Here is a 27,134-nt window from a genome sequence, read left to right as displayed (position 1 = left end):
TTTTAACTTATTTGCATTTAGCCCATGCATGTGTTGAAGTTTAATAATTGGATGAAAGTGGTAATCAATATTTTTTGTACACTAATATTGGTTGTCATTTGATTAGTACTCAATCGAATAATTATTTTTAGCAAATAGCAACATGCAAATGAGTTTACTTTATTTATTTTAGTTAATATAAAATATAATGTGGTGAAAAAGCTAATTAATGTTTCTGACAAATTAATTACATTGAGTAATCAGAATGTTACCGGTGTTATTTATGTAGCATTCTCACCTTGCGAACGCTAGCTAAAAATAATATTATTTTTTCATACACAAAATAGCCAGTTCACAGGTATCATAAAAAACAGTTTATACAGGTCTAGAGGCGGGCACCTGACAATCTCAAGGAACAATGACCAGAGGAATCCACCAATGACATGTCAAGTTCTTGGGAGGTCAAGACCCTTCGACCTATGAATGAAGACCTTAGTACTGTGACTGTGTATCTTTGTGATGTCACTGCTTTTTACAACTGTACAGTGTATAAATTGTTCACCTCTGGCTTTGAAAACCAGAGCGTTCTGATAGAAGCTTGTGTTAGTGCTAACAAGCGCATGCTTGTTAGCACTAATAGTATAGTATAGCAAGACAAAGTTTTATAGCAAGACAAACTTTGTCTTGCTATACTATTGCGAATAAAACCTATGTGCTTTGGAACCATATCGATCACATCGGAGAATCTTTATTGTAACCGATACATATGGACGTAACACATGCAACACTTAATAATTGTGATGCAATCATTTTCAAATAAATATTACAATTATCACTATGTGTAGCACACAAATGATATAAAATGTTGTGAGCTAATCCAATATATCATACAGATATGTTATTGTCCAGCTTGATCATTTTAATTACTTATTACTTAAAAATAATTGTATTAACAAGTTGTAGGACATATTGTATGATTATAATTAAGCAAACACTTGCTCATGTTGCTAACACTTATTTACTTAGATACACTTATTTATTATTATTTTTTTAGTTTTCGACTGATGTGGACTCCATGGTAAAATGTCCCTTTGTTTCTGGACAATTTTCAGGTAAAATATAACAGCAAAACCTTTAGCCTCTTGTTTTTATTTAATTACAATAATCCAATAATATTTTAGTCAAATAACTAAATAGAATAGATGTTTAGAAGTTTAATAGATTACTATGTTGTCCATATCAATTTCAGCTTGGCATATGAAAACACTTTTTATGGAGGGAACAACACAAATAATAATTACATCACCAGCTAAAGCAAAGTTTTCTGTTTTTATTTGTAACCGGACACATCTTAATACCTGTGACCCTGTTCAAATACACGCTTTGGTCTATGTGGTGAGTATACTAATTAAATGCACGATACCCAACATTTTGTTTACGTAAATTGTAAAGTGTGAGATACAGCAAAGCAGAGTGTGGAAATACACTAAAGGGTGACCAGTAATGGCCTTAAAGTAGCAATAGAAAAAAAACATAGAATTTAGTTTCCAAAATGCTTGCTGACTGATGCCAAAATTCTTAAATAGGAAATACATATAAGTATGACCAGAAACCTTTCAACATATGTATGTTAGCCTCTGCAATTAATTAACATCCAATTGCCTATAAATGGATTGGCGAGATTGGACTAATGAAAAGGATATGCTTTCTGTCTGCTCAGATCCTCCACCCTTTACAACCCTCAATATAGTATCATTAATTGTTTCTGTGGAGAGAGAATATCAAAGTAAATGACTACTCAAAAGTCTGAATTCCAACCTAAGTAACTTATACAGTTTCCATGAAGTTTGGTTGTATGAAAACTGGATCTATAATGCTATAAAATCGTATGGTTACACATTTATAACACAATTGCCCTTTCTGTGTTGACAGTTGTTATTGCGTTGCCCTATTTCTAAAGTAGCAAATTGCAATTTTCATCTATTCTATTTCAGTCAACTGAATGGTGTAGACATTAATGCATAAAAAGAAAGCAAAAACAAATTAAAAGTGCTTCTTCTGTGTTCTCTGATGAGAATACATGAAAATGGGAATAAGCCATGAGTCAGCCTCCAGTCCAGCAGTTATGCTCCCATGCCCACAGTATACTGTACTGCTCCCATGTCCACTGTATATTGTACAGCTCCTGTGCTCACAGTATATAATTGCAGTTACCATGCCTTGCTATACAGTACAGTTCCATGTCCACTGTATACACTATAGCTCCAAAGTGTCCTATATTTACATAATACACTGTAGCTCTAAAACCATCAGCATTTGTACATGGTTTTAGAATATAATAATTGGTTAATTATATCCAATAAGGAAACTCCACTCACAACACTGCTTCTTCCAGTCTTGGTAATTACTTCTTGCAATGCTGTGAAAAGATGAAAATCTTCTTGGACTGTGAAGACCAGGGCAGAGAATGGAGACTCTTTATTGAAGGTAACTCATCCATGTCTGCCGCAATGCCTTCCTACTGCAAAGAGCACTGCTGAGAGTAAAGTGATCAGTTGCTTAACACCCTATCACTTTACCCTCATTCTATATCTTCCTATAGACAGACATTGCTGAGATAGATTTGTACTGTAGTTCCTTTCTAAATATGGCTAAACAATATCACCTTCTGTTTTCAGTTAACAGCCCTTTCAGTAAAGGTAGTGTTCTACCCTGGTGGTAAGTGCCCTTCCAGCCAGGATGCCCCTGAGGATTACACATATCAGGCTTAGAATCAAATGAAGGGGATTGACTTTCTTTAGGATTACGGTAATACTGAGAACTGGAATAATGAATATATTTAAATACATTAAATGCACAAAATATCACTCAATATGACAACCAAGTTAAGAGGAATATTATATGTTTCAATTCCTTTGTTAAAGTACAATTATTTCACATTCCTAGGGAGGATCAGATCATGTGACTCTCAATTTGTCAAGAGAAATATGTGGCCCCAATATTTGTGTTCAGGTAAGTTTTCATTGACGAAAATACTATTTATTTACAGAAAAATGTTACATACAATATATAACATCCAGCCATAGTGCTTTGTCCTGCATTGCATTCAGTGGAAGTTTAATGTAGCTATAGCATTTGTCAAAATAGGGTAACCAGTAATCACTATGACAAACTCTGATACAATGCAAATGACAATATTAACAAAATACCAGACTGACCATAAATACAGCTTTTTGCATTTGTGTGGATGAGTTAATGGTAGTATTGAGATTCATATGGTGAATTCTGTTTGTTTTTAGCCAATAAAAGAAGATGTAAGATGTTGCAAAAGTGTTTTTTACTCAAGTACTTTTTGTAGGCAAGTTTAGTGAAATCAGTTGGTAAATCATCGCTGACTACATTAGACTGTACAAATCTAACATATTTCAGTGCGTTATCAAGCAGGAAAGCACGTCTTCCTTTCCTCTTTGCAAACATCATAACTCACAGCCTATTACCAAATGTAGGAGTAAAAGGCAACAGCTTCAGTAATGTTATGTGAAAAGACAGCAATTTCAGTAATTTTATTTGATTTGAGTGTTTTAAGCACCTCCTAAATCCTGGCGTCCTAGACGACTGGATCAGGCTTGGTAATTTAAAACAGCAATGGCTTTCAAGGCAACACTTGCCTTGAAAGTCATTGCCGTTTTAAATTTCCTCTGCAAAGTCGCCGAGTATCAGCGACTTGCAGAATACGCTACTTAATACATTTATCCCCAAGTGTCGTATAGAGGCAGACTATCAAAATCCCTGCACTAAAATACTGTGCAATTAAAATATTGTTATATAGTAGTAAGCTAAGCTTTGTATATTATTATGTTTCAGTCTTTTTGAACTGATTTTACAAACTGCATTTTGAGAGGAAGAATATGTTTTACTAAAATCTGTTATTTTCACTACTGTCAAATACTTTCCCTGAACCTCCCTTCCTGAATCTTGACCATACTTGCCGACTTTTTGAAAACGGCACCCAAAAGCTACCAGGGGCGGGGATCAGCAAATTGCGTGATTTTGTCAAATGCTGTGATTCCCTGAGAAGGTTCAGCCAAACATAAGTGTCAATTTTGTTTGCCCTTTAAAAATGGTAATGATAAGGGTGAAAATTTAAGACAAGTGCTTATACAGACTAATTGTGGTCCTCACTGTTTATAATCTCTCCATAACCTGTATTTTGGAATTATAGCTGTCAAAGTTCAGCTCCATACACATATAAGGCATGATTCATCAAGGGACGCATAGTGAGTGCATTGTGCATTTGTTTCAGAATGCACGTAATGAATATGGGTGTCGGCGCCATGCTCTGCTAAACAGGACAGTGCAGGATAAGTCCAATAACCATGTGGAAAATACTTTCCTAAAAAAACGCATAGAAAAAAAGAAAAAATATTGAATTAATGTCACCTGTAATAATATAGACAATAATGACAAATCTTGAAAAAATATTTTTTTTTCCTTCAGAAAATACATTTGTTAGCTCTATTGCAGAAAAAGATGCCCCAAGTCTTACCATGCACCAAGTCTTGCTTTGCACCAAACTTGTGTAAATGAACTTTGATTTCAACCAAAGTGTATAAGTTTAGGCAGTAAGGTTATGGAATTTGCAGTGGAGCTGAAGTTTGCACAGGCCAAGGGAAGGAGATTCACAGAATACGCCACCCAATACACATACTTTTGCAGAGTAGGACGAAAAACAAGATTTTATTTTGCAGAGCAAGGTTATATAAAGGTATATCTTGTATAGGAATAGTGAGGATACCGTTTTGGGGGTGTCTCTTGCTGTGTAGAGGGGCACATGACCATTTTAGCTCATACTTGCCAACTCTCCCGGAACGTCAGGGAGACTCCCGCATTTTGTGAAAGTCTCCCGGACTCCCGGGAGAGTGTGGCAAACTCCCTGATCTGCCCTGGGCAGAATTCGCCCGGAATGGCTGCGTTTAGCCCCGCCCCCGCTGTAAAATGACACGATTTGCGTCATTACGTCACTGCACGCCCACGTCCCAGCCGGCATCTACCGGAAGAAGAAAAACAAATGTTGGCAAGTATGTTTTAGCTTCAGAAAGGGAATTTAATGGTACACCAGTAAGGTCTCATACTGTACTTTTAATGGGCTACATAATTATTATTATTATTATTATTATTATTAATCTTTATTTATATCGTGTCACAAGGTTTCTGCAGCGCCGTATAAAAATAATCCACTTTGGCCGAGAAGCACATCTCTAAGTGAATTTTGAGCATCCTCCGATATACACAAAAGTGACACAAGTAAAAAACAGTGCCGATTTTTTCTTACTCTCATGATTCATTTAAGCAATACATATCTTTAAACTGACGAGTATTTTAAGAGAAAAATGCAAATGTTTAATTTAATGAAAAGGCTGGGTTTAAAGTGGTCGGTGATTGGACCTCGACCTGTAACATTTTCACTTGTGTACAGTGCACCTCTTCAGATTGTTTCCCCTCTCTGCACACTTAGGTGTGTTTTTTGCTTGTGTCTCCAGAGTATGTCCACTTTCATGTGTTTTGCTGGGCAATTTGCCCATTAGGACCAAATTCTACCTTTTTAATTGGAAAAGTATGCTTTAGCAATAAGTCATACATAGCAATATATGTAAACTAAACATTAGCAATGTGCTTTAAAAAAATTGAGACTTCTTGACATATTGAAATATGTGTAAAATGGATATGCATGGAGATATTATGTCAGGCAAATTGGCCATTCTGTGACCACATTGTTAATACATTCCTTAATATGTGGTCCCAACATAGACAGTATTCATAATTAGTTTTTTACTTATTGACTATTCCTAGCAAATATTGTTCTTCTTATTTCACAGAGTTTGCGAGTGGATGTGACTTACTCATTTCCTGTGCAGATCTGTGATATACCTTGCAGTAAGTATCTTTGATATTATTTTAATTAAACAATAACATACAGTATAATCAGTAATACACATCAATAATATTACTTTTAAAGATTGTATATCATTCATAATCTGAAATACTATATTCTTCACTGTAGTATAACTATTGTTACAAAATCAGCTCTAGTGTAAAATACAGTAGTAAGATAATACAACAACTAAACCACTGCTTAATCAACAGATACAATTAAAGCAGTATTTACATAATTGGAACCTGTAAATGTAGATCTTGTTATTCCTTAAACTTCATCCCATTGACTAGTCACACCTGACTTACACTGCTCATTACATTAACTCACAGTACAATAATGGAATAAGAAATGGTAGCTAGTGGAATACTTTAGGGATCCGTCCTGGGTCCTTTTTTATTAATGCATTCATTAGTGATATTAATTTACCCTACAAGGAAAATTGTTTTGTTATACAAAAGATACAAAGATTTGTAACAAGCTTCATACCCCAGTATGGGTAAAACAAATGCATATTGATTTAGAGAAAATAGAGGTATGAACTGTGAAATATGGAATCTTAAATGTAATGCATCAAGTTGTACAATAATATACTGTGGCCACAGAAACAAAAGAAGAAAGGGAATTTGGAGTCAAGGTCATAACTATAGAGTGTGAAAGTGGTGTCTGGAGATGAGGGGAGCTTACAAATGCAGCTCCCCCTCCTTCAGCTAAGTCCTCATACCAGCTAAGTCCTTTTGGGGTCTTAGAATCCACTCCAGTGTATTTAGTTGTGCCAAGCTCGTCTGCCAGTTATTATTATCTGTGTGTGTATGTACTTTGCTACACTTGCTGTCTGTCTCTCTTCTACAGGGTCACTGTAATATACTCCTTTGTATACATTTGTTTACTGCCTTAACAATATTGACACCTTTGTGTACCTTATTTCACGCTATGAGTTGTTTAAACAGTGCCAACACATCTGCGTACCTCCTTACACAATAAGCGCTGTTGATCCAGTGCCAAAACATCTGTTTACCTTTTTACATGCTGTACAAACAGTGCCAACACATCCGAGTACCTCATTACATGCACTGTTCAACTAGTGCCAAAACCTCTGTGTAACTTATTGCCCACTACGCGCTGCCCAGACAGTGCCTACAAACTGCATGTTATCAAATCCCCACACTTCATTTACTCAGCTGTACCCTCAGCATTTTGCCTACAGTGTCAAACACATCAAAATCCCAAGTTAGCACAGACGGAGGTAAATTTATAGGTGACTGGCAACATCTCACCTTAATTTCTGTGTACAGTTCCGTAGAAAAATACATAAATAAAATAGAAAACATCAAAAAGGACTAAAACGGTGCATTAGCTGCATAACAAACCTATGAGTAAAGACTTGAAGAGCTGAACATATATAGTTTAGAGGACAGAATGGACAGATATTATATGGTATAAACATTCAATTAAATTAAAAGAATTAACAGAGTTCTACAAGGCAGTATTTTTAAAAAATAAAAGGATTTGTAGAGCAAGTGAAAGGGTGATATATTTATGGAATAATCTCCCAGCAGTCGTGACGCAGACATACAACATTCAAAAAAGGCATGGGGCAAACATATATCTATTGTTAAAAACATCCCCAAAAACAAACACAGAAAATAGCAGACTAGATGAACTTGTAGGGCCGTGTTTGTCTTTAAATTCTACATTTCTTTGTTTAATATCTGAAATGGATAAAAGCAAAAGGGAAACAATATATGTGGTACAATTCTCCATTCACTATTCTTTTTTTCTGTTTGGCAGTATTAGAAGACACATTGCCCATTGAAGATAGCTCTTTGCAGATGCTTATAGTGGGAACTGTGGTGATGGTATTGGCTATTATCTTCACACTTGTTGGATATATAATATTGAAAGGTAAGTTTCTGAAAATGACAAGTTCCATGACACTTGCAAAATATTATGTTTTAATAAAATTTAAATTACCACATTATTACCAATAAACAGTAAAATTAAGTATTACTATTCTGAAATATTTGGTTAATTTAAAATCCGTAGCCCTACTATAATAAAATGATTCCATAGTTTAATTAAGTGGAGCAGTTCTAAACAATAAACAAATAAATAGTGATCCCAGTGTCAGTTTATACTTTACACACCAGGGGGTAAATGTATCATGGTAAATTTAAAGCTGCAATAGCTTTAAAGGCAAGTTCCCCTTGCCCTTACCAGTGAAAGGGTTACTTTGAGTTTCAGAAATGTGTAATCTATAACAAAGTCTACTTAGAAATATGGATTTATATACGATAAGGCTGTGATCATGGCTGACCCTTCTGTGCACATTAGATTTCACACCTGTAAGGGAAAGGGTTGATGGGCAACTTTGTCAACTACAAATTGGAATCTAATATCTTGTTTGGACATACTTATCTACTCCCGGAAACTTGTTTCCGAGAGAGGGGCGTGACTGGAGGGCTGGAGGGGGCAGGGTTCGCCCAATCGCGTTATTTTGCCCCCGCGAAAACCGCAATTTACGTTGCGGGGCCAAAATGACGCGATTGGCCGAGCCCCGCCCCCTCCCGCCCTCCAAAATGGTGCGATTCACCGGTGAATTCCGGGATGCAGGAGAAATGCCAGCTCTCGTGGGAGCCCGGGAGACTGACCCGAATTTCGGGAGTCTCTTGGACTTTCCGTGAGAGTTCGCAAGTATGTGTTAGGAATCTCATAGAAAGACAGATGTGTCACAATGCAACTTGTAGCAAAGTAAAGGCATTTCTTTCTAAGCATTATTTTACCTGTTCAGTCACAGTAGTAAATGTGGTATCGCACGAGCACTTTGCAGGCTGGTACTGTTACAACTTTAATTTTAATAGAGCTTAAATTGCTACTGTGAACTCCTTCCTTCTGATTAAAGCCTACAACTGCACGTCCCTTCTCTTCCCAGGTCACTCTCTAAGGAGTTATTAAGCTCTGAAAGCAGTGCATGCAATATTCTCTGAGCAATGTCGCTCTTGTGCAACAAGGGAGGGGCTTTCTCTATTCACTTCAACCTGTGAGAGCGATTGAACTCTATGGGGGGAATTAAATTTTGGCAGTAACGCAGCCTGTGCACTATTACCGATATTATGGTAATAGTGCGCGTAATTACCGTTAATATGGTCATTTCAATGCCGGCTTTTTGCTCACGGCTTCCTGAGCCACGACCAGAAAGCAGGGTTAAAATTACCATATTAACGGTAATAGATTTAGCGCCGTGTTGCTTGCGGCAGAATTGAATTCTCCCCTAAGAATGTTAGCACTTCTCTGGGTGGGAAAGTCTTAGCGTTCAAATTGTCAGTATAATACTACAGATACTCCCTGGTGTTGTGTTTGGCTATTTTAATATTTGTAAAAGTGTGAGTGAAAATGTATGTAAACACAAATACATTTGATGTGCTTTTGTTACTAGCATTTTAGACTTCACCAATTTGTTTAATCATGGTCGGTAAATCAAGCGCAACAGATCTGAATGCTAGTAAAAACAAAGGTACAGGTCCTTAGAGGAACTAAATAGAGAAAGTGTGTCACTGTTGCCAAATTTTCATCCAGACCCAACATCTTGCATCTACACCTTGCATAACAGCCAATGGGAATCATATGTAGTTTGGTTTGAATCCAAAACATACACGTAAAATGCATAGTGAATACAGTGCATTTATGTGTTTATTTTGAATTACACCTTAAGATAGTCAAGATATGTTTAAATGCTTAAAAATCTTCTTTAAGCATATAATGATGAGGCCGCATATAGAGATGCCTGTCATCATCATCATTGATAATGATGTGTAGCTTTTTAATGTATAATTTTAAAAATACAAAATAACTAATGGCAAAAAAACCTGCAGCCCCCCCCCCCGTAAAGTGAACTAAACATCAGCACTCTTTGCCTGAGCTGGCTACCACTAATGCAGCGGGACAAATAGTGTGGGGTCTTCCCTCAAAAGTCACATTCAGCAATAAGGTATGAGAGGCAGGGCTGGTCACACTATGATAGGTAATTTGAGCTTGCATTATGAACATCACAAAGGTCAATGCTGAGGATTTTTGCTCCAGGGTCGAAAACCCACAAGAAATTTGCCTTGTGTATATCAAAATTAGGTTAACACATCTATGATTGCACATCCGTTCTCTCCCCAATTCTGTGTGTCCAAGTGTAAGGAGATGCAAGTAAGGATATGCAAAAAATATTGATAAGGACGTACACATGTTCATTTGTAGAGCACATGTGCAGTATAAAAATGCTTAATCTCTACACAACTGGACTTGCGTCACCTCTAAATGAGGGCCAGTGTGCTCCAGCAGTATATGACACACAGAAGCCAAACTAGTCTTACAGCTGTAACAAAGTCCCCTCTATAGCCCTTAGCCTTCGTCTTTTGACAGAGTATGCCGTTAGTACTAAAATTGAAAGAACAGAAACAAAGTTAACCTTTTAGTAAATGTTAAAGGAAAAAAAGTTAAAATGCTCTTTGCCTGACAATCTTTTTACACAATTAGATCCAAAGTAAAATAAACAGATATGGTGTTACCACAGACCACAGATGGAAAAGCCTGGTATTTTGAGGCAAACTAATGGTGTTTCACTTATTTTGTAACCATGAAAACAATCAGAATTTTGAAAGTATGTATTTTTTCCCCTTATGTTTTTATGAATGTATATTACTTTATATTACTTTATACTGCTACTGGTATATGTTGATTTTGCGATAATGTATTGGAGGCTTCTGATATCAGGGGGTAAATGTATCAAATAGCGATTTTTGCAAATCACCGATATTGGGCGATTTTGCATGGTAAATTTAAAGCGCCAAAAGCTTTAAAGGCTAGTTTTGCCCATAAAGCTATTGCCTCTTTAAATTTACCATGCAAAGCTGCCGGATATAAACAATTTGAAAAAATCGCTATTTGATACACTTACCCCCAGGACAGCTTTAAGTGGTTAAAGGGAGTTTGCCAATGATCACACTAGCTCATGACCACTCATGAGATTTTAAGGAGATTTTACTTAAAATAAGGGACTCTTCTCTAAATCAGGAATCATTTGTATATTATACTGAGGGACAGATGATATTTTGAGCCTTCCTACAGCCAGAGTAGTATAATTGTGGCAATCTCCCTGGTTTTTTTTTAAACAGAACTACTTCATACATTTTATCTTGTCTCTTTATGTTAAGAAATGTCAATATTAAGATGTGCAGAAAAATAAAATTATCAAGGTATATTTAGTGTAGAATACACTAAATAAATTATAACAAGAATCTAATTGGTTGCTATAGGCAACACCTCCACTTTTTCAAACCCGCAGTTTAGTAAATATACCCCGTAGTTGTTAAAAATAAATGTTGTAGAACTGCAATAACATATTTAATGCATGTGCATGATAAGCATTCTTAAGGGTATACCTCACAAAGTTGTTTGTTTTTCTTACACAGCATTTTAGCAACCAGTAGTACAGGGAAATTCCCATTTCAAAATGCAGGTGGTGTAATACTTCCAGCTACTGACTGATAAGATAATTGACACAGAGCTATTTTAACAGCTTGAATTATACCCTAGTTTCTGTCTAAATGACTATGCCAGTGGTTCCCACATTTTTTCAGTTCACGGCACCCTAATTTTTTCAAGGCACCCCTCCAAAATAATTACTGAGCAGTCCAGTTTTATAAATATATGGGTACATGACATAAAATGACATATAATGACATAATAAGTATTTAGGCCATGACAGAAATACTTATTAAGTTGTTTGCAAAAATAATGGATATGAATCCAAGGGAAAAGAATATTTTTATATATTTTTTTCAATTTTATTTCTGTCAATGAACAATTTACAGCTATCATTAAAAGGAATAAGATCAAACAAAATAAAATAACAATATTACATAAATGTCCTTCACCATTACACTGTGGTCCTTCATGCTCACAATGCCCATTCACCATTACATTGTGCCCATTCATGATACCACTGCCCCTTCATGCCCACACTGTGCCCCTTCATGCTCACACTATGCTCCTTCATGCTCACACTATGCCCCTTCATCATTACACTGTGCCCCTTCATGCTCACACTGCCCGATCACCATTACCCTGTGCCCATTCATGATCACACTGCCCCTTTATGTCCACACTGTGCCCCTTCATGCTCACACTGTGCTCCTTCATGCTCACACTATGCCCCTTCACCATTACACTGTGCCCCTTCATTCTCACACTGTGCTCCTTCACCATTACACTGTGCCCCTTCATGCTCACACTGCCCCTTCACCATTACACTGTGCACCTTCATCCTCACACTGTGCCCTCCTTCTTTCTTTCCCTCCATCGTTATTTCCTTTCACTATTTCCCCTCCGTTTCTTTACTCACCTTACTTGGCTTTCTTCTTTTTCTTCTGTCTTCTTTCTTCCAGCTCCTCTCTGCATGGCTCCTCACTGAATATGTCGGGCGTGATGGCGTCACACATTCAGTGAGAAGGGAACAAGGAGGAGTGAGGAGGAAGAAGGATATTGGGTCCCGGGCGTCGCCAGATTGGTAAATAATTTTTTTAATTTTTTTTGTCCTGGCCGCGGCAAACCAGGGAGCCGCATCGCACACTTTGGGAACTGCTGGACCATGCACAAATATAAATAAGTAATTAGCAATTGTAAATTTTCAGCGCTCATTCACAGCTGTTTTTTTGTGTGCTTTTTACACATTAATAAATACTTGAAAAGTGCATAATATTAGATAATAAAAGTCGCTGGCACCATTCCCACCATTGCATTCTAAAACTTGAATGCATATAAAATTAATTTTAATGTAGGTGCACAGAAATTTCAATCGTCAATGGCTACTGATAATACCTCTGCTTTATAGTAGCCACACCCACCAACCAGAGCCGGATTTAGACCACATGGGGCCCTAGGCAAGATACTGGTTTGGGGCCCCTCACTTAAAAAATCCATAGCACTATAGTTTTTTAGCATAACATATACCCCTATTCAGGGGCTGGCTGGAAGACTTTAGCCCGGGGGGGCAAGCACATAGCACTGGCCCATAAGTAGCGGGCCCATTTTTAAAGGGTAGTCTCACCTCCAGCCCTGGGAGGGCCCTCTGGGGACCGCTGGGCCCTAGGCAATTGCCTAGGTTGCCTAATGGTAAATCCGGCCCTGCCACCAACAGCTACAATGTTTATGTACCTACCTTACCTATCAAGTGGTCCACACAACTCTTGCATTGTATGCTCATTTGGTCAGGGCTATTTTTTCCTTCCGTTTCATGTCATTGTATGTTTTTTATTTGTATTGAGATCCCCTGAATGTACAGAGCTGCATGCTATGTTTGCGCATTATAAATAAATGATAATAATAGTAAACACATCACTAAAGCACACTTTGTTTTTCTGCATCTTTGACCCCGCTCATATGTGTGATCAAACCCCCAGGTTTGAAAAACAGCCATAAAGAGAATTCTGTCCATTTTGCTGAGTCTTGGGTTTATTTTGTATATACAAACACTAAAAATAGACAATCTGTGCACGTAAGCAGCTCTTTTGTTACCATAAGTTCTTTATTCTTTAATACCAGGATCACTTGGTTGGTTTGTGAGAGGTGTTATGGTAGCAACAAATGGAAATGAATAAGTGACCTTGACTAAAGTAGAGATCACACAATCACATACATACGCCACGGTTAGATAGCTTTTAAAATCTATTCCAGGGTCTACAGTAAATGGAGTAATGTATGCATTAAATATATGACTAAAAATATATGTATAAAAATAAATTACATCCTATTATTTACCATGAATATCTTGATAAATAATTTTCCAGTATGGCATCAAAAGAAACTGCAAAAGAAAACTTTCTTGAAATCCAAAGTGAAACATTTTTGGAAATAGGTGAGTATTCAGCAATATCCAGATCTTTTTGTACACCTGTACATATGCTAGCAGTATTAGCAGAAAAAGGAAAACCTAGAACAATGTATAATGCATGAAATGATAGCTTTAGTATGTGTAATAAGACATTATATTAATAATAATATTAATTCACTATACTAGTTTAAGAAATTTTCTGGACCTTTCAAGCATCCATATTTCATTAGCTGCCACTGTAAATATCATAATGGAGAAAGACTAGAAAAGACACAACTTGCTTAAAGCAGTGATATTCTGACAGTGTTTTGTACCTGACTCCCTGTGGATATTCTTAGATAGTTTTATATGACACATTTTATCCTTATAAGGTGCTGTTCCTTAAACATACATTTTCTATTGAACAGAGTTGTCTTCAACCACAATAATGATCTAATTACAACATATCAGCACTGCTGTATTATAAATGGTCATGTTGAGTAGCTAGTTCATCCTGGTACTTTTCACACCTCCTCCCTTAGTGATATTACTAAACCAAGCAGATATGCTGGAAATCTGGGCAGGTTTGCAGCATCTGTGGCTTTTACAACAAAGCATACAATTAGTTTCCCATTTTTGTATATGTACATTAGGGGTGTGCACCGGCCACTTTTAGTGTTTTGGGTTTTGGGTTCTGATTAGCTTGAGGTTTTGGGTTCTGATTTGTTTTGCCAAAACACCTGACGAAAGGTTTTGGTTCTGATTTAGGGTTTTGGGTTCTGATTTATTTTTAAAAAAGCATAAAAAGTGCTAAAATCCATTTTTTTTTGTTTCTTTTCACTCCTACGCTATTATTAACCTCAATAACATTCAATAACAATCATTTCCACTAATTTCCAGTCTATTCTGAACACCTCACACCTCACAATATTGTTTTTAGTCCAAAACGTTTCACCGAGGTAGCTTTCTGGACTGCGTAGTGGAGTGGGCCCGGTACCCAATTTGGTACCGGGGCCACAATACCTCCTCCAAATGGTTTCAATTCCACTGCACATATGGCTGCTCCTACATCCTCTGCAGCATATACAGGGTGTAGTTCGAGCGCGTCAATACCTCTTGTTTTTGATGATGACAGGTCATTTTAATTCATCATCATCATCATCACCATTTATTTATATAGCGCCACTAATTCCGCAGCGCTGTACAGAGAACTCACTCACATAAGCCCCATTGGGGCTTACAGTCTAAATTCCCTAACATATGCACACACATACACAGGCGGGCAGACACAGACAGACAAACAGACTAGGGTCAATTTGTTAGCAGCCAATTAACCTACCAGTATGTTTTCAGAGTGTGGGAGGAAACCGGAGCACCTGGAGGAAACCCACGCAAACACGGGGAGAACATACCAACTCCTCACAGATAAGGCCATGGTCGGGAATTGAACTCATGACCCCAGTGCTGTAAGGCAGAAGTCCTAACCACTACGCCACCATGCTGCCCTAATTAATTTTGGATTTGGCAGCAACAGTCAACGTTTTTTAATATCTGATACGCATCTATCTGGACTGCGTAGTGGAGTGGCCTCGGTACCCAATTTGGTACCGGGGCCACAATACCCCCCTCAACTGTTCTAAATTCCACTGCACATATAGCTGCTCTTACATCCTCTGCAGCATATACAGGGTGTAGTTCGAGCGCGTCACTACCTCTTGTTTTCTATTATGACAGAGCATTTTACTTTTGTTTTAATCTTGGCAGCAACATTGAACTTAGTTTAATATGTAATACGCATCTATCTGGACTGCGTAGTGGAGTGGCCCTGGTACCCAATTTGGTACCGAGGCCACAATACCTCCTCCAAATGGTCTCAATTCAACTGCACATATGGCTGCTCCTACATCCTCTGCAGCATATACAGGGTGTAGTTCGAGCACGTCACTATCTCTTGTTTTCTATTATGACAGGGCATTTTACTTTTATTTTAATTTGGCAGCAACATTGAACGTAGTTTAATATGTAATACGCATCTATCTGGACTGCGTAGTGGAGTGGCCCCGGTACCCAATTTGGTACCGGGGCCACAATACCTCCGCCTTCAAATGGTCTGAATTCCACTGCACAGATAGTGGACACCAGATGCACGTCTAACACCAACATAGCTGTTAAGGCCGCAGTTATCCGCTTTGCCATACGATGACTATTGTCGTACTTTGTGCTCATGGCAAACGACTGTTGAACGGTCACATAATGCCAAAAAAAGAGTTGCAAGATGGAATTGTCCTTGGGCCCTCCCACCCACCCTTATGTTGTTGAAATAGGACATGCACACTTTAACAAACCAATCATTTCTGCGACAGGGCCTACCAAACAACGTGGCTGAAATGATTGGTTTCTTTGGGCCCCCACACCAAAAAAGCTATTCATCTCTCCCTGTACAAACTAAACTGGCTCTACTGAGGCAAGATGTCGTCCTCATCCTCATCCTCTGATTCCTCTCCCCCTTCAGTGTGTATTTCCTCATCCTCACACATTATCAATTCGTCCCCGCTGGACTCCACAACCACAGGTCCCTCTGTACTATCTGGAGGGCAGTGCTGTACTTGATTGAGGAATTGATAATTCATTTTTATGAACATCATTTTTTCAACGTTCTGAGGAAGCAACCTTCTTCGCCGCTCACTGACCAGGTTCCCTGCTGCACTAAAAACTCTTTCCGAGTACACACTGGAGGGGGGACAACTCAGGTAAAACAGTTTGTACAGGGGCTTCCAAACTGCCTTTTTTTCCTGCCAGTAACAATATGGACTGTCAGACATGTCTATTTGGATGGTGTCAGCAAAATAATCCTCCATCATTTTTTCAATTGTGACAGCATCCAATGCAGCGACAGTAGACATGTCTGCAATGGTTGGAAGGTCCTTCAGTCCGGACCAGATGTTCTCAGCATCCCCGCCAACGGGTCTTTTAGGAAAACTGAGCTTTTTCCTCGCAGCCATAGATGTGGAAGAAAATGAGGGTGGAGCTGTTGGCATGTCACGGTCCTCTTCAGAGGACAATCTCCTGACCAGCAGGTCTTTGCATCGCTGTAGACTTGTGTCCGCCGGAAACAGAGACACAACATACGCTTTAAACCGAGGATCGAGCACGGTGGCCAGAATGTATTCCTCTGACTTTAAAAGAGTGACCACCCTCGGATCCTGGCAAAGCGTACGAAGGGCTACATCCACAAGAGCTACATGCTTGGTGTAATCGCAATGGTTTACCAGCTCCTCCCTCACTTTCTCCAGCTGCTTCTGCAACAGCCTGATCAGGGGAATCACCTGACTCAAGCTGGCAGTGTCGGAACTGACTTCTCGTGTGGCAAGTTCAAACGGCTGGAGAACCTTGCACAACACGGAAATCAGTCTCCACTGCGCTTGACTCAGGCGCATCCCCACTCCTTTGCCTATGTCGTAGGTGGCTGTGTAGGCCTGAATGGCCTTTTGCTGCTCCTCCATCCTCTGCAGCATATAGAGGGTGGAGTTCCAGCGCGTCACAACCTCTTGTTTGAGGTGATGGCAGGGCAGGTTCATGGTTTTTTGATGTGCCTCTAGTCTGCGGTAGGCACTGGCTGAATGCCGAAAGTGTCCAGCAATTTTGCGCGCCACCGGAAGCATCTCTTGCACACCCCTGTCACTCTTGAGGTAATGCTGCACCACCAAATTAATGGTGTGGGCAAAACATGGGACGTGCTAGAAATTGCCCATATTTAATGCCCGCACAATGTTACTGGCATTGTCTGACACCACAAATCCCCATGAGAGTCTAAGTGGGGTAAGCCACTGGGAGATAATTTCCCTCAGTTTCTCTAAAATGTTGTCAGCGTTGTGCCTCTTATTAAAGCCTATAATATACAATGTTGCCTGCCTTTGCACGAGCAGCCATTTTGTAGATGCTGCTACTGATGCAGCTGTTGCTGTTGCTGCGGAAGGGGATGCATCTACCCAGTGGGCTGTCACAGTCATATAGTCCTTCGTTTGTCCAGAACCACTTGTCCACATGTCCGTGGTTAAGTGGACAGTGGGTACAACCGCATTTTTTAGAGCACTGAGGACACTTGATCGTACTTCTCTGTACATTTTTGGTATCGCCTGCCTAGTAAAGTGGAATCTCGACGGGATTTGGTACCGGGGACACAATACCTCCATCAACCGTCTAAATCCCACTCCACTGATGGCAGACACTGGACGCACATCTAACATCAACATAGCTGTTACAGCCGCAGTTATACGCTTTGCTATAGGGTGACTACTGTGGTACTTTGTGCTCAGGGCAAACGACTGTTGGACGGTCAACTGTTTGGTGAAAGACGTAGCGGTCTTACGACTTCCCCTCTGGGAAGAGGACCGACTACCAGCAGCAACAGCAGCAGTGGCAGTAGTAGGCGTACCGCTGCAGGATTCCTCTGATGAATCCCGTATTGAAGAGGACTCAGTCTGGCTGGTGACATGGCCTGCAGGACTAAATCTGATGGAGATCGTGGAGGAAGTTGACGAGGAGGGTGTTGGTGGTGTGTATCCAACAGGACCAAGGGATTTAGGTGTCCCTGGACTGATGACGGTCCTAGCCCCAGTTCCTGAACTAACCACTGAACTATGAAGGATATTCAGGTGACGTATAAGGGAGGATGTCCCTAGGTGGCCAAGATCCTTACCCCTGCTTATTTGAGCTTTACATACGCTACATATGGCCATACATTTGTTTTCCGGATTGGGATATAAATAACTCCAGAACGAAGAGGTGCATTTTTTGGTCTTCTGACCAGGCATGACGATGGGCTTTTTCACCCCATGGACATCAACTGTTTCCCCCCCTGGTGCCTCATTTAAAATAACCACATCAGCATCCTCATCATCAAGTTCCTCCACAGCGCCAGCTACATCAATAGCCTCCTCCCGGTGTCAGGGCCGGTGCTAGGGTTTTCGGCGCCCTAGGCAAAACACCCCCCCCTTCCTGCCCCGCCCCCCCCCCCCCCCCCGCCGAACACAATAAATAAATAAATAAATAAATGATTAGATTTTATTTACCTGGTCTGTAGATGCAGGGGGGCTCTTCAAACCTCTTCTCTTCTCTTTTCTTTTCTTTTTTTCTCTTCACTTCTTTTCTATTGCTGCTCCTCACCTTCTTCACACAGGAGGCGGAGTGATGCATGCTGGGAGAGGAGGGGGCGTCTGGAAAGAACTTTATTCACACTGTCTGTCACTGACAGACAGTGTGATAATACAGCAGGCGCCGCCGGGTAAAGACCTATCACCTGATCACTGACGTCAGTGATCAGGTGTGCGATGCGCCAGGCAGCCCGGGCGCATCAGAATGAATTTTTGACAGTGGAGGCGGGCGCCCTAGGCAACTGCCTAAGGTTGCCTAATGGGAGCGTCGGGCATGCCCGGTGTACAACATTGACACCTTGATTATCCAAATCTGGATCTACACTGTGGGTGATTCTTCCAGCATATGCAGAGGGTGTGCTGCAAATGGTGGATGGAGTCACCTCTTCCCGTACAGTGATGGGAAGGTCAGGCTTCACAACCACCAACACCCTTGGACTCGCCTTGGGGATTTGTGATGTCATCTGTTTAGAAGGCAGAGTTGTTTGCTGTTTTGTTGTTGTTGCTGACAGCATAACTCTCTTAAATTTTTGTAGAGGGGGGAAGAGGAGGGCTTAGATCCTTGGGTGAAGCTGAATCACTAGTCCTGAACACGGGCCAGGGCCTAAGCCGTTCCTTGCCACTCCGTGTCGTAAATGGCATATTGACAAGTTTTCGTTTCTCCTCAGATGTTTTTAATTTTCTTTTTTTGGTAATTTCAGTCAACTTTGGGTTTTTGGATTTTACATGCCCTCTACTAGAAGATTGGGCATCGGCCTTGGCAGACGACGTTGATGGTATTTCATCGTTTATGTCATGACTAGTGGCAGCAGCTTCAACATTAAAAGGAAATGGTTCTTGATCTTTCCCGACTTTATCCTCCAAATTTTGGTACTCCATTATATGCAGCACAAGAGAGCGTACCCCTAAACCACAAACACTCGGCAAAGCCTTCACAAATTATCTGCGGCACAGGAGACTTTTAAATAGCAGTACCTATTATTTTTGGGTACAGCAGCAACAGAGAACGTAGTTTGACTTTTAAATAGCAGTACCTATTATTTTTTTTGGTACAGCAGCAACAGTGAATGTAGTTTGACTTTGAAATATCAGTACCTAGTATTTTTAAACTAATTTTTTTATGGTTTTTTTCAATTATTTTTGTATAATTTTTTTTAAAAAAAATTATATTTTTTTTGTATAAGTTTTTTATAATTATTTTTAAAATTTTTTATAACTTTGGAATACATTGGAAATAACTATGCCCTTAGCAGAACAGAGCACAGGACACAGGCAGCACCACTGGACTCAGCAGGACAGAGTACAGGACACAGCACCACTGGATTCAGCAGGACAGAGCACAGGAGAAAAGCACCACTGGACTCAGCAGGACAGAGCACTGGACAAAGCACCACTTGACTCAGCAGGACAGAGCACTGGACAAAGCACAAAGAACAACTAAACTGATCAGGAGCTCCCTAACTACAACCTCCCTCACGAGTGATCACAGCCAGAATGAAGATGGCGCCCGCAAGGTGAGTATTTATGACATCCGAGTCTCGCGAGATCCGACGCGAGACTTGGATGTCATAGCCTCGGTTTGGCTCCGTTTGCCGCCCGGAAGTTCCCGAACAGTGCTCGGATCGGCCTCGAATCCGGGTGGGCTCGGATTGCGAGAATCCGAGTCCGCTCATCCCTAATGTACATGGCTTGCACACATAGAACTGTAAGACCACCAATTTAAATTAAAACATAACCTTTGGAGCAGGCACCCAACCCCGATCTGCTGTAATAAACAGGTTACAATACAGGTGAGCAAAAGCAGGGTCCTGGAGTTGAGAGGGTCTAAATAAATTTAGGCATGCCGGAAGGTGCAGCCAAGGCTGATTTGGATGATCACTGAGCTAGGGTGAGCATTATCTAAATAAAAATAGTACATCTGACTCCATTACAAATAACCGGTGCAATGATGGTATGAAATATTTACCTGTGCATGAAACAGAGGATGAAGAGATTAGTAATTTATCTTACCCTCTTTTCTGATTTAGAACTAACACTTACTATGCTATATTTACATAAACAACCACACTTAGATCAAATCCACACTTGCAAAACAAGCTAACACTGACTAAGGCTAGGTACATACTGAAGAAATTTACCCTCTGAGTTATTTCAGCCTCATCCTGTTGCTAATACATGGACTTCAACCATTTACTCTCTGAGTGAGTTTAGATTCATCCTGTTTGCTGTTGTATGGATTTCAAACCATTAACCCTTTGTGTGAATTCAGCTTCATCTTGTCACTGTTATATGGACTTTGAACAATTAACCCTTTGTGTGAATTCAGATTCATCTTGTTGCTGTTATAGGAACTTCAAACCATTAACCCTTTGTGTGAATTCAGCTTCCCTCTGCTTGCTGTGATACAAAGTTTAAACCCTTAACCCTTTTTTTTATTTCAGCTTCACTCTGCTTGCTGTGATACAAACTTTAAACCCTTAACCCTTTCTTTATTTCAGCTCCACTCTGCTTGCTGAAATAAAGACTTTGGCTATTTATTTCTCGTGTGGATTCACCTTCATTCTATCTGCCCGTGTACAGTTTCCAGCTGTTACCTTCTGTGTTGATTCTCCTCTCATCAATCTATTCCTGTCTCTCCTACTGGCCATCTGGGGTAGTAGGTTGTTGTTCTGAGTCATCCACTTTCTGGAGCCATCTCGGGGTACCGGCTTCCAGTTCCAGGCCTACCTCAGGTTCTGGGTTCTGAGTTGTCCAGGGCCAGCTACAGGCTTATTCTGATCAGGAGGTTGCCACCTCCTGTATAGTCTCTGCCTGAGTCCTGAGTCTTCCCAGTCCCGGTTGTGGTACAATATTTCTCTGAGTTCTTGGTGTTATTGTCACCAAAAGTCAACTGTAGCATATGTAAGCTTACATCTTGACCGCTTTAACTGGTTTGAAATGCCCAGAGGTAGCAGCAATTCCCAGGGTCATTCTCAGGTTCTTGAAAAGTAACAGCAAACACAAGAACTCTACCTTCTTCAACCTGAACATGGTATTCTCGCCATAATGTTTTCATGTTCCAGAGGGAGAGATATCTATTGTCAAATCCAACAGCCAGCTGATTAGTTCGGCTTATAAAGCAGAGTGCTGATACTGTGGTCCCAGATGGTGCAAGTAGCTGAATACACAAAAGTCGTGACTCTCAATCAGGGTCGCCATCAGGGGGGTATGGCCAGTACTGCTGTGAGGGGCCTGGACAGACTACGGGGCCCGGACAGACCTCTCCGTCTGTCCGGACTCCCTGGACTGTTCGGGCCCCTCAGTCACCAACCGTGCTGCCCCTTATTCTTCTTACCTTCTTCTCCACGATGCTGCAGCTCTGCCTCCCAGGCTCTGATAGGCCGGGAGCGCGGCACAGTGATGTCATCACTGCGCGCAGCGCTCCCAGTGTATCAGTGACCGGGAGCTGCAGCATCGGGGACCTTAACTGTGTAGGGAAGAGGTAGAGGGGGACCTTAACTGTGGAGGGGGGTGGAGAGGGGAACCTTAACCTTGGAGAGGAGGGAGATGGGAACCTTAATTGTGGAGGGGTGGAGAGGGGAACCTTAACCGTGGAGGGGGGGAGAGGGGAACCTTAACTGTGGAGGAAGGGGGGGAGAGAGGGAGAGGGGAACCTTAACTGTGGAGGGGGAGCAGGGGTCCTTAGGACCTTAACTGTGGAGGGGGGGGAGGGGGACCTTAACTGTGGAGGGGGAGAGGAGGACCTTAACTGTGGAGAGGGGGTCATTAACTGTGATTTTGAGGGGGGAGAATGGGACATCAACTGTGGGGGGGAGGGGGGCCTTAACTGTGATTGAGGGGGGAGAGGGGGACATTTACTGTGATTAGGGGGGGCGGGGGATATTAACTGTGCTTGCAGGGTGGGGAGAGGGGGACATTTACTATGCTTGCAGGGAGGGGAGAGGGGGACATTATCTGTGCTTGCGGGGAGGGGAGAGGGGGACATTAACTGTGCTTGCAGGGAGGGGAGAGGGGGACATTAACTGTGTTTGCAGGGAGGGAAGAGGGGGACATTTACTGTTATTGCGGGGAGGAGAGAGGGGGACAATTACTTTTGGGGGAGGGGAACATTTACTGTGATGAGGGAGTGGGGGGAATGTACTGTGATGAGGGATGGGGGCGCATGTATGGCAAAGAGCGAGGGGGGCACATGTATGGGGATGTGGGCCCTGCCAAGTTAATTAGTACTGGGCCCCACAGTTTATGATGGCAGCCCTACTCTCTATATGCGACTTCCATGAGTTTGGGTATTTCAGCTGGTATCCCACTCATCACTTCAAGATCTGATGCATCCATTTCATTCTGATTGCTTGATACATCATCTAAACACAAGTCAATAAGAGGAACATGGCCAACATCTGTAACCACTGCTACAACACCAAAGAACCCCTAAACTGGTGTAAGTACTGAGTGTGTTCATTGGCCCCTTCATGATTTACTATAGGCTCAACAGTTGTTACCGATACAGGAATCACAACTGCGTTAACAACTCTTGATATCCCCACAATGTACAAGCAGAGAACACCGCTTTCTGCTTCCACAAGACCTACAAGTAGTCCAATTTTTCTTTGCCAGGAAGACTTTTTTACAGCTACAACACTGAGTGATCATTCAGTTATCCCGCTAAAACGATAGGCAGAAAGCCTTTCACCAGTTTTAGAGTTAGTTACTTCCAATTGGGGCCCACAAACCAACCATGCAGGTCCAGATTTCTCAGAAGTAAACTTTGCACGTAAGACAGAATCTAAGTTTATTTCATTCTCATGAAGGGCTTTTACTGTTGACTGAGGAAACTGCAGTAAGGTGCTGGTTACTTCTGTAGCTGAAATTTGCATGGTTCTGCCTGAGTGCACAGGCCATCTGGCCATTTCCTAGCAGCAGGACACCTCTTACCACATCTACACAGAACAGGAAATCCCCACACGGTACTAGGGACACAGAGGATAATGTGCTCTGCTAGTTCAAGACGATACTCAGAACAATTAATATGACAATTATATATGACAATTAACTGATAAAAATGTTCGGGAGCTAAGTTAGTTCAGTTGTGCAGCCTCTCTGGTAGCAGTTGCAGGCAGCTTTTTAAGGGCAATAGACTTCTCCTCACAGGCCCGTTACACCATCATGGCAACCATCGCTAACCACTAACGGTCATCCTCCTCGACCTCTCTGCAGCCTTTGACACCGTGGACCACCCCCTCCTGCTGCAAACTCTTCTCTCTCTCTGCCTCTCTGATTCTGTCCATGCCTGGTTTGCCTCATACCTCGCTAATCGCTCCTTCTCTGTATCCACATCTGGATCTTCCTCCTCCCCCTACCCTCTCCCCGTAGGAGTCCCGCAGGGCTCTGTTCTTGGCCCTCTACTCTTTTTGCTCTACACTTCCTCCCTTGTTACTCTCATCTCCTCCTTCGGTCTTCAGTATCACCTTTATGCTGACGACATTCAACTCTATATCTCCTCTCCTGATCTTTCCTCCACCCTCCTCGCTCGGGTATCCAACGGCCTCTCCGCCATCTCCTCCTGGATGTCCGAGCGCTTTCTCAAAACCAATATCTCTAAAACTGCACTCATTGTCTTTCCTCCGCCCAGATTCCCATCCCACGATGACCTCTCTATTGTCGTCAACAACACCACCATCTCCTCTGTCACCCAACTTCGCTGCCTGGGTGTCACCCTTGACTCCTCTCTCTCTTTTGCCCCCCACATTCATTCCCTTGCCCAAGCCTGTCGCTTCCAACTACGCAACATCGCCCGCATCCGTCCTTTTCTCTCTCAGGATGCCACCAAAACTATCAACCACGCACTCATCATCTCCCGCCTTGATTATTGTAACCTCCTACTCACTGGCCTCCCCCACTCCCGTCTCTCCCCCCCTCCGCTCTATACTCAATGCGGCCGCAAGACTCATCTTCCTCTCACGCCGCTCCTCCTTTGCCTCCCCTCTCTGCCTTGCCTTACACTGGCTTCCCTTCCCCTACAGAATCCTTTTCAAACTCCTCACCACCACTTACAAGGCTCTCTCCAACTCTACTGCCCCTTATATCTCTAACCTCCTCTCCATTCACACTCCTGCCCGCTCCCTGCGCTTGGCCAACGACCGCTGCCTCTCCTCCTCCCTTATCACCACTTCCCACTCCAGAATCCAAGACTTTTCCCGTGCAGCCCCCCTTCTCTGGAACAACCTCCCTCGTTCCATCCGTCTCTCTCCTACTCTGTGCTCCTTCAAACGTGCACTCAAAACTCACCTCTTCCTCAAAGCCTACCAACCATCTACTTAACCCCCATCTCCTCCCTTTACTCGTCCTCCCTTCTATCCTCTTGCCTCAACTGGCTCCTCTTGTGCCTGGTCTGTTTACCCCCCCTTAGGATGTAAGCTCGTATGAGCAGGGCCCCCTCCCCTCCTGTCTCCATACCTGTTCTTCCGCTCCGTCTTTACTGCATATGACTAGCCGGAGTTTCTGAAGTATTGGTACTTTTTGTTCATTGTTCTGTATGGTTTCACCCTGTATAGTCTACTGTTAGTACTGTTTGCGGCGCTGCGGATACCTTGTGGCGCCTAACAAATAAATGATTATAATAATAATAATAATGCCTCCTCTTCCAGTTCCAACATTCTGTTGTGACATCACAAAATGAGCGGTATAGGGAAACACGTACTGGACTTCGGGGTGGGCGTTCTAAAGGGATATGCTTACACATATATATGCTTGAAGATACATGCAATTTAAAATATAATCCTGATATAACTGATGCATTGTACAAATATGTATAAAAATATGTTTGCATGTTCATTTACTTCTGTTTCTTTTCTTTTTTCAACTAGCCTCTTCATTAGAGCAGCAAGTGAGACTTGATTAACAAAACTGAAGGCGACAGATAAATTGGAATAAAAAGACAGATCTTTTTGCAAACAAGCACATTGATTTCAGAGTGGATATTTTTTCAGATCATTTGAAAATATTTGGTGTAAAAAAATCTTAAAAAAATTATTCATGTGCACTAAGATTTGGATTATACTTATTTACATTACAAGTATTTATAACCAAGACAGACAGATTCATGGATAAAAATGCAAGATAATGTATTCAAATCTGGAGTGTAACATTATTGTAGCACAATTAACTTTTTATCATATCTCTTCGATGCTGTTTTGCAGCATTGCCAAGCCTCCGCCTTCCCACTTGCATTTTAGTCATTCATTGCATGCCTACATTTACTATGTAATGACTCATGCCTGTGGTAATCCCTGATTTTAAAAAGAGCTTTTTAAAGGTCACACTATAATACGTCATTTACTTTTTCCTGTTGTATCATAACTTCATGGTATTTTCTCTGAGTCGTAACTATAAATAACTGAATTATATCACATACATACCGGTTACCCATATTAGTCAGCAGATATTTTGTTGTGTTTTTTTTTAACAATGGTCCAATTATTTTCAAGGGCAGACAGCTATTACTTATATTGTATATTGTTATTACCAGTCTAACCATGCTATAACATTTTGTGCAAGATAAAAAGAGATGTGCAGCTTAGCTGATAAATATTTTCTTGTCCTTTACTTTCTTTGTATTTAAATTGTATTTCTATATATTTTAAAACTTGTTTGTATTTTTTTGTTCTGTGTGCTTATAATGAAATATTTTGTTAACTAAACTAGGAATTATATATGATTATTGCATATCTACAGTATTTTAATACAACATTTTCATACATTTCTTTGTACTTCTTTACAACATTTATAAAGCTATATTTTATAGTTAGTATTATTAGTGATGGCTGTTTTGTTTATCAACATTTCTATGGTAAATTACTTTTTATGCATGGAAAATATTATGACAAAGTGATAGCTTACACTGGGCTACAAATGGGCTATATTCACAAGCCACTGATGCTGGAGAAATGACAATTTGTTTAGAGGCTCTTTGTTCTATCGTGAACAGGATTTTAATTAGCATTTTTCTTGGGGAACAGTTATCTGTGGATAGGCACATCACAACTATTTCTGTGCCTGATTCTAGCAAAGAGCAGGTTCTTCCCCCTAAAAAATTTAGTTATATATATATTTTTGTCACATTTCTAGAGAAACAGAGTCATTAGCTAGAAAACAGCACCTACCACTCGTATTAGTTAACAGTCATGTGCATTCTAGTGGATTATTGTAGCCAATA

At 40.9% G+C, this 27,134-nt stretch overlaps 1 protein-coding gene across 1 annotated transcript; it reads left to right on the top strand.

Moving 5' to 3' along the window:
* The first annotated feature begins 1,010 nt into the window (after nt 1–1,010).
* IL17REL (interleukin 17 receptor E like) lies at nt 1,011–26,618 on the top strand. Its single transcript, XM_075205283.1, has 7 exons — nt 1,011–1,091; nt 1,229–1,374; nt 2,926–2,991; nt 5,856–5,913; nt 7,703–7,816; nt 13,747–13,814; nt 25,786–26,618. Exons 1-6 carry the CDS (start codon nt 1,055–1,057, stop codon nt 13,812–13,814), a joined length of 489 nt encoding a protein of 162 aa, XP_075061384.1. The 5' UTR covers nt 1,011–1,054; the 3' UTR covers nt 25,786–26,618.
* Nucleotides 26,619–27,134: the final 516 nt, after the last annotated feature.

The sequence above is a fragment of the Mixophyes fleayi genome, chromosome 4 (assembly GCF_038048845.1).
Source record: "Mixophyes fleayi isolate aMixFle1 chromosome 4, aMixFle1.hap1, whole genome shotgun sequence".
In the NCBI taxonomy this organism is placed as follows: Eukaryota; Metazoa; Chordata; class Amphibia; order Anura; family Limnodynastidae; genus Mixophyes; species Mixophyes fleayi.
This window is presented reverse-complemented; position numbering and strand designations above follow the sequence as displayed.

Coding starts and splice junctions, on each gene's coding strand:
- IL17REL (XM_075205283.1), top strand. CDS start 1,055: ATGGTAAAATGTCCCTTTGTTTCTGGACAATTTTCAG. Junction 1,375..2,925: donor TACACGCTTTGGTCTATGTG/GTGAGTATACTA, acceptor TCACATTCCTAG/GGAGGATCAGATCATGTGAC. Junction 7,817..13,746: donor TGGATATATAATATTGAAAG/GTAAGTTTCTGA, acceptor ATAATTTTCCAG/TATGGCATCAAAAGAAACTG.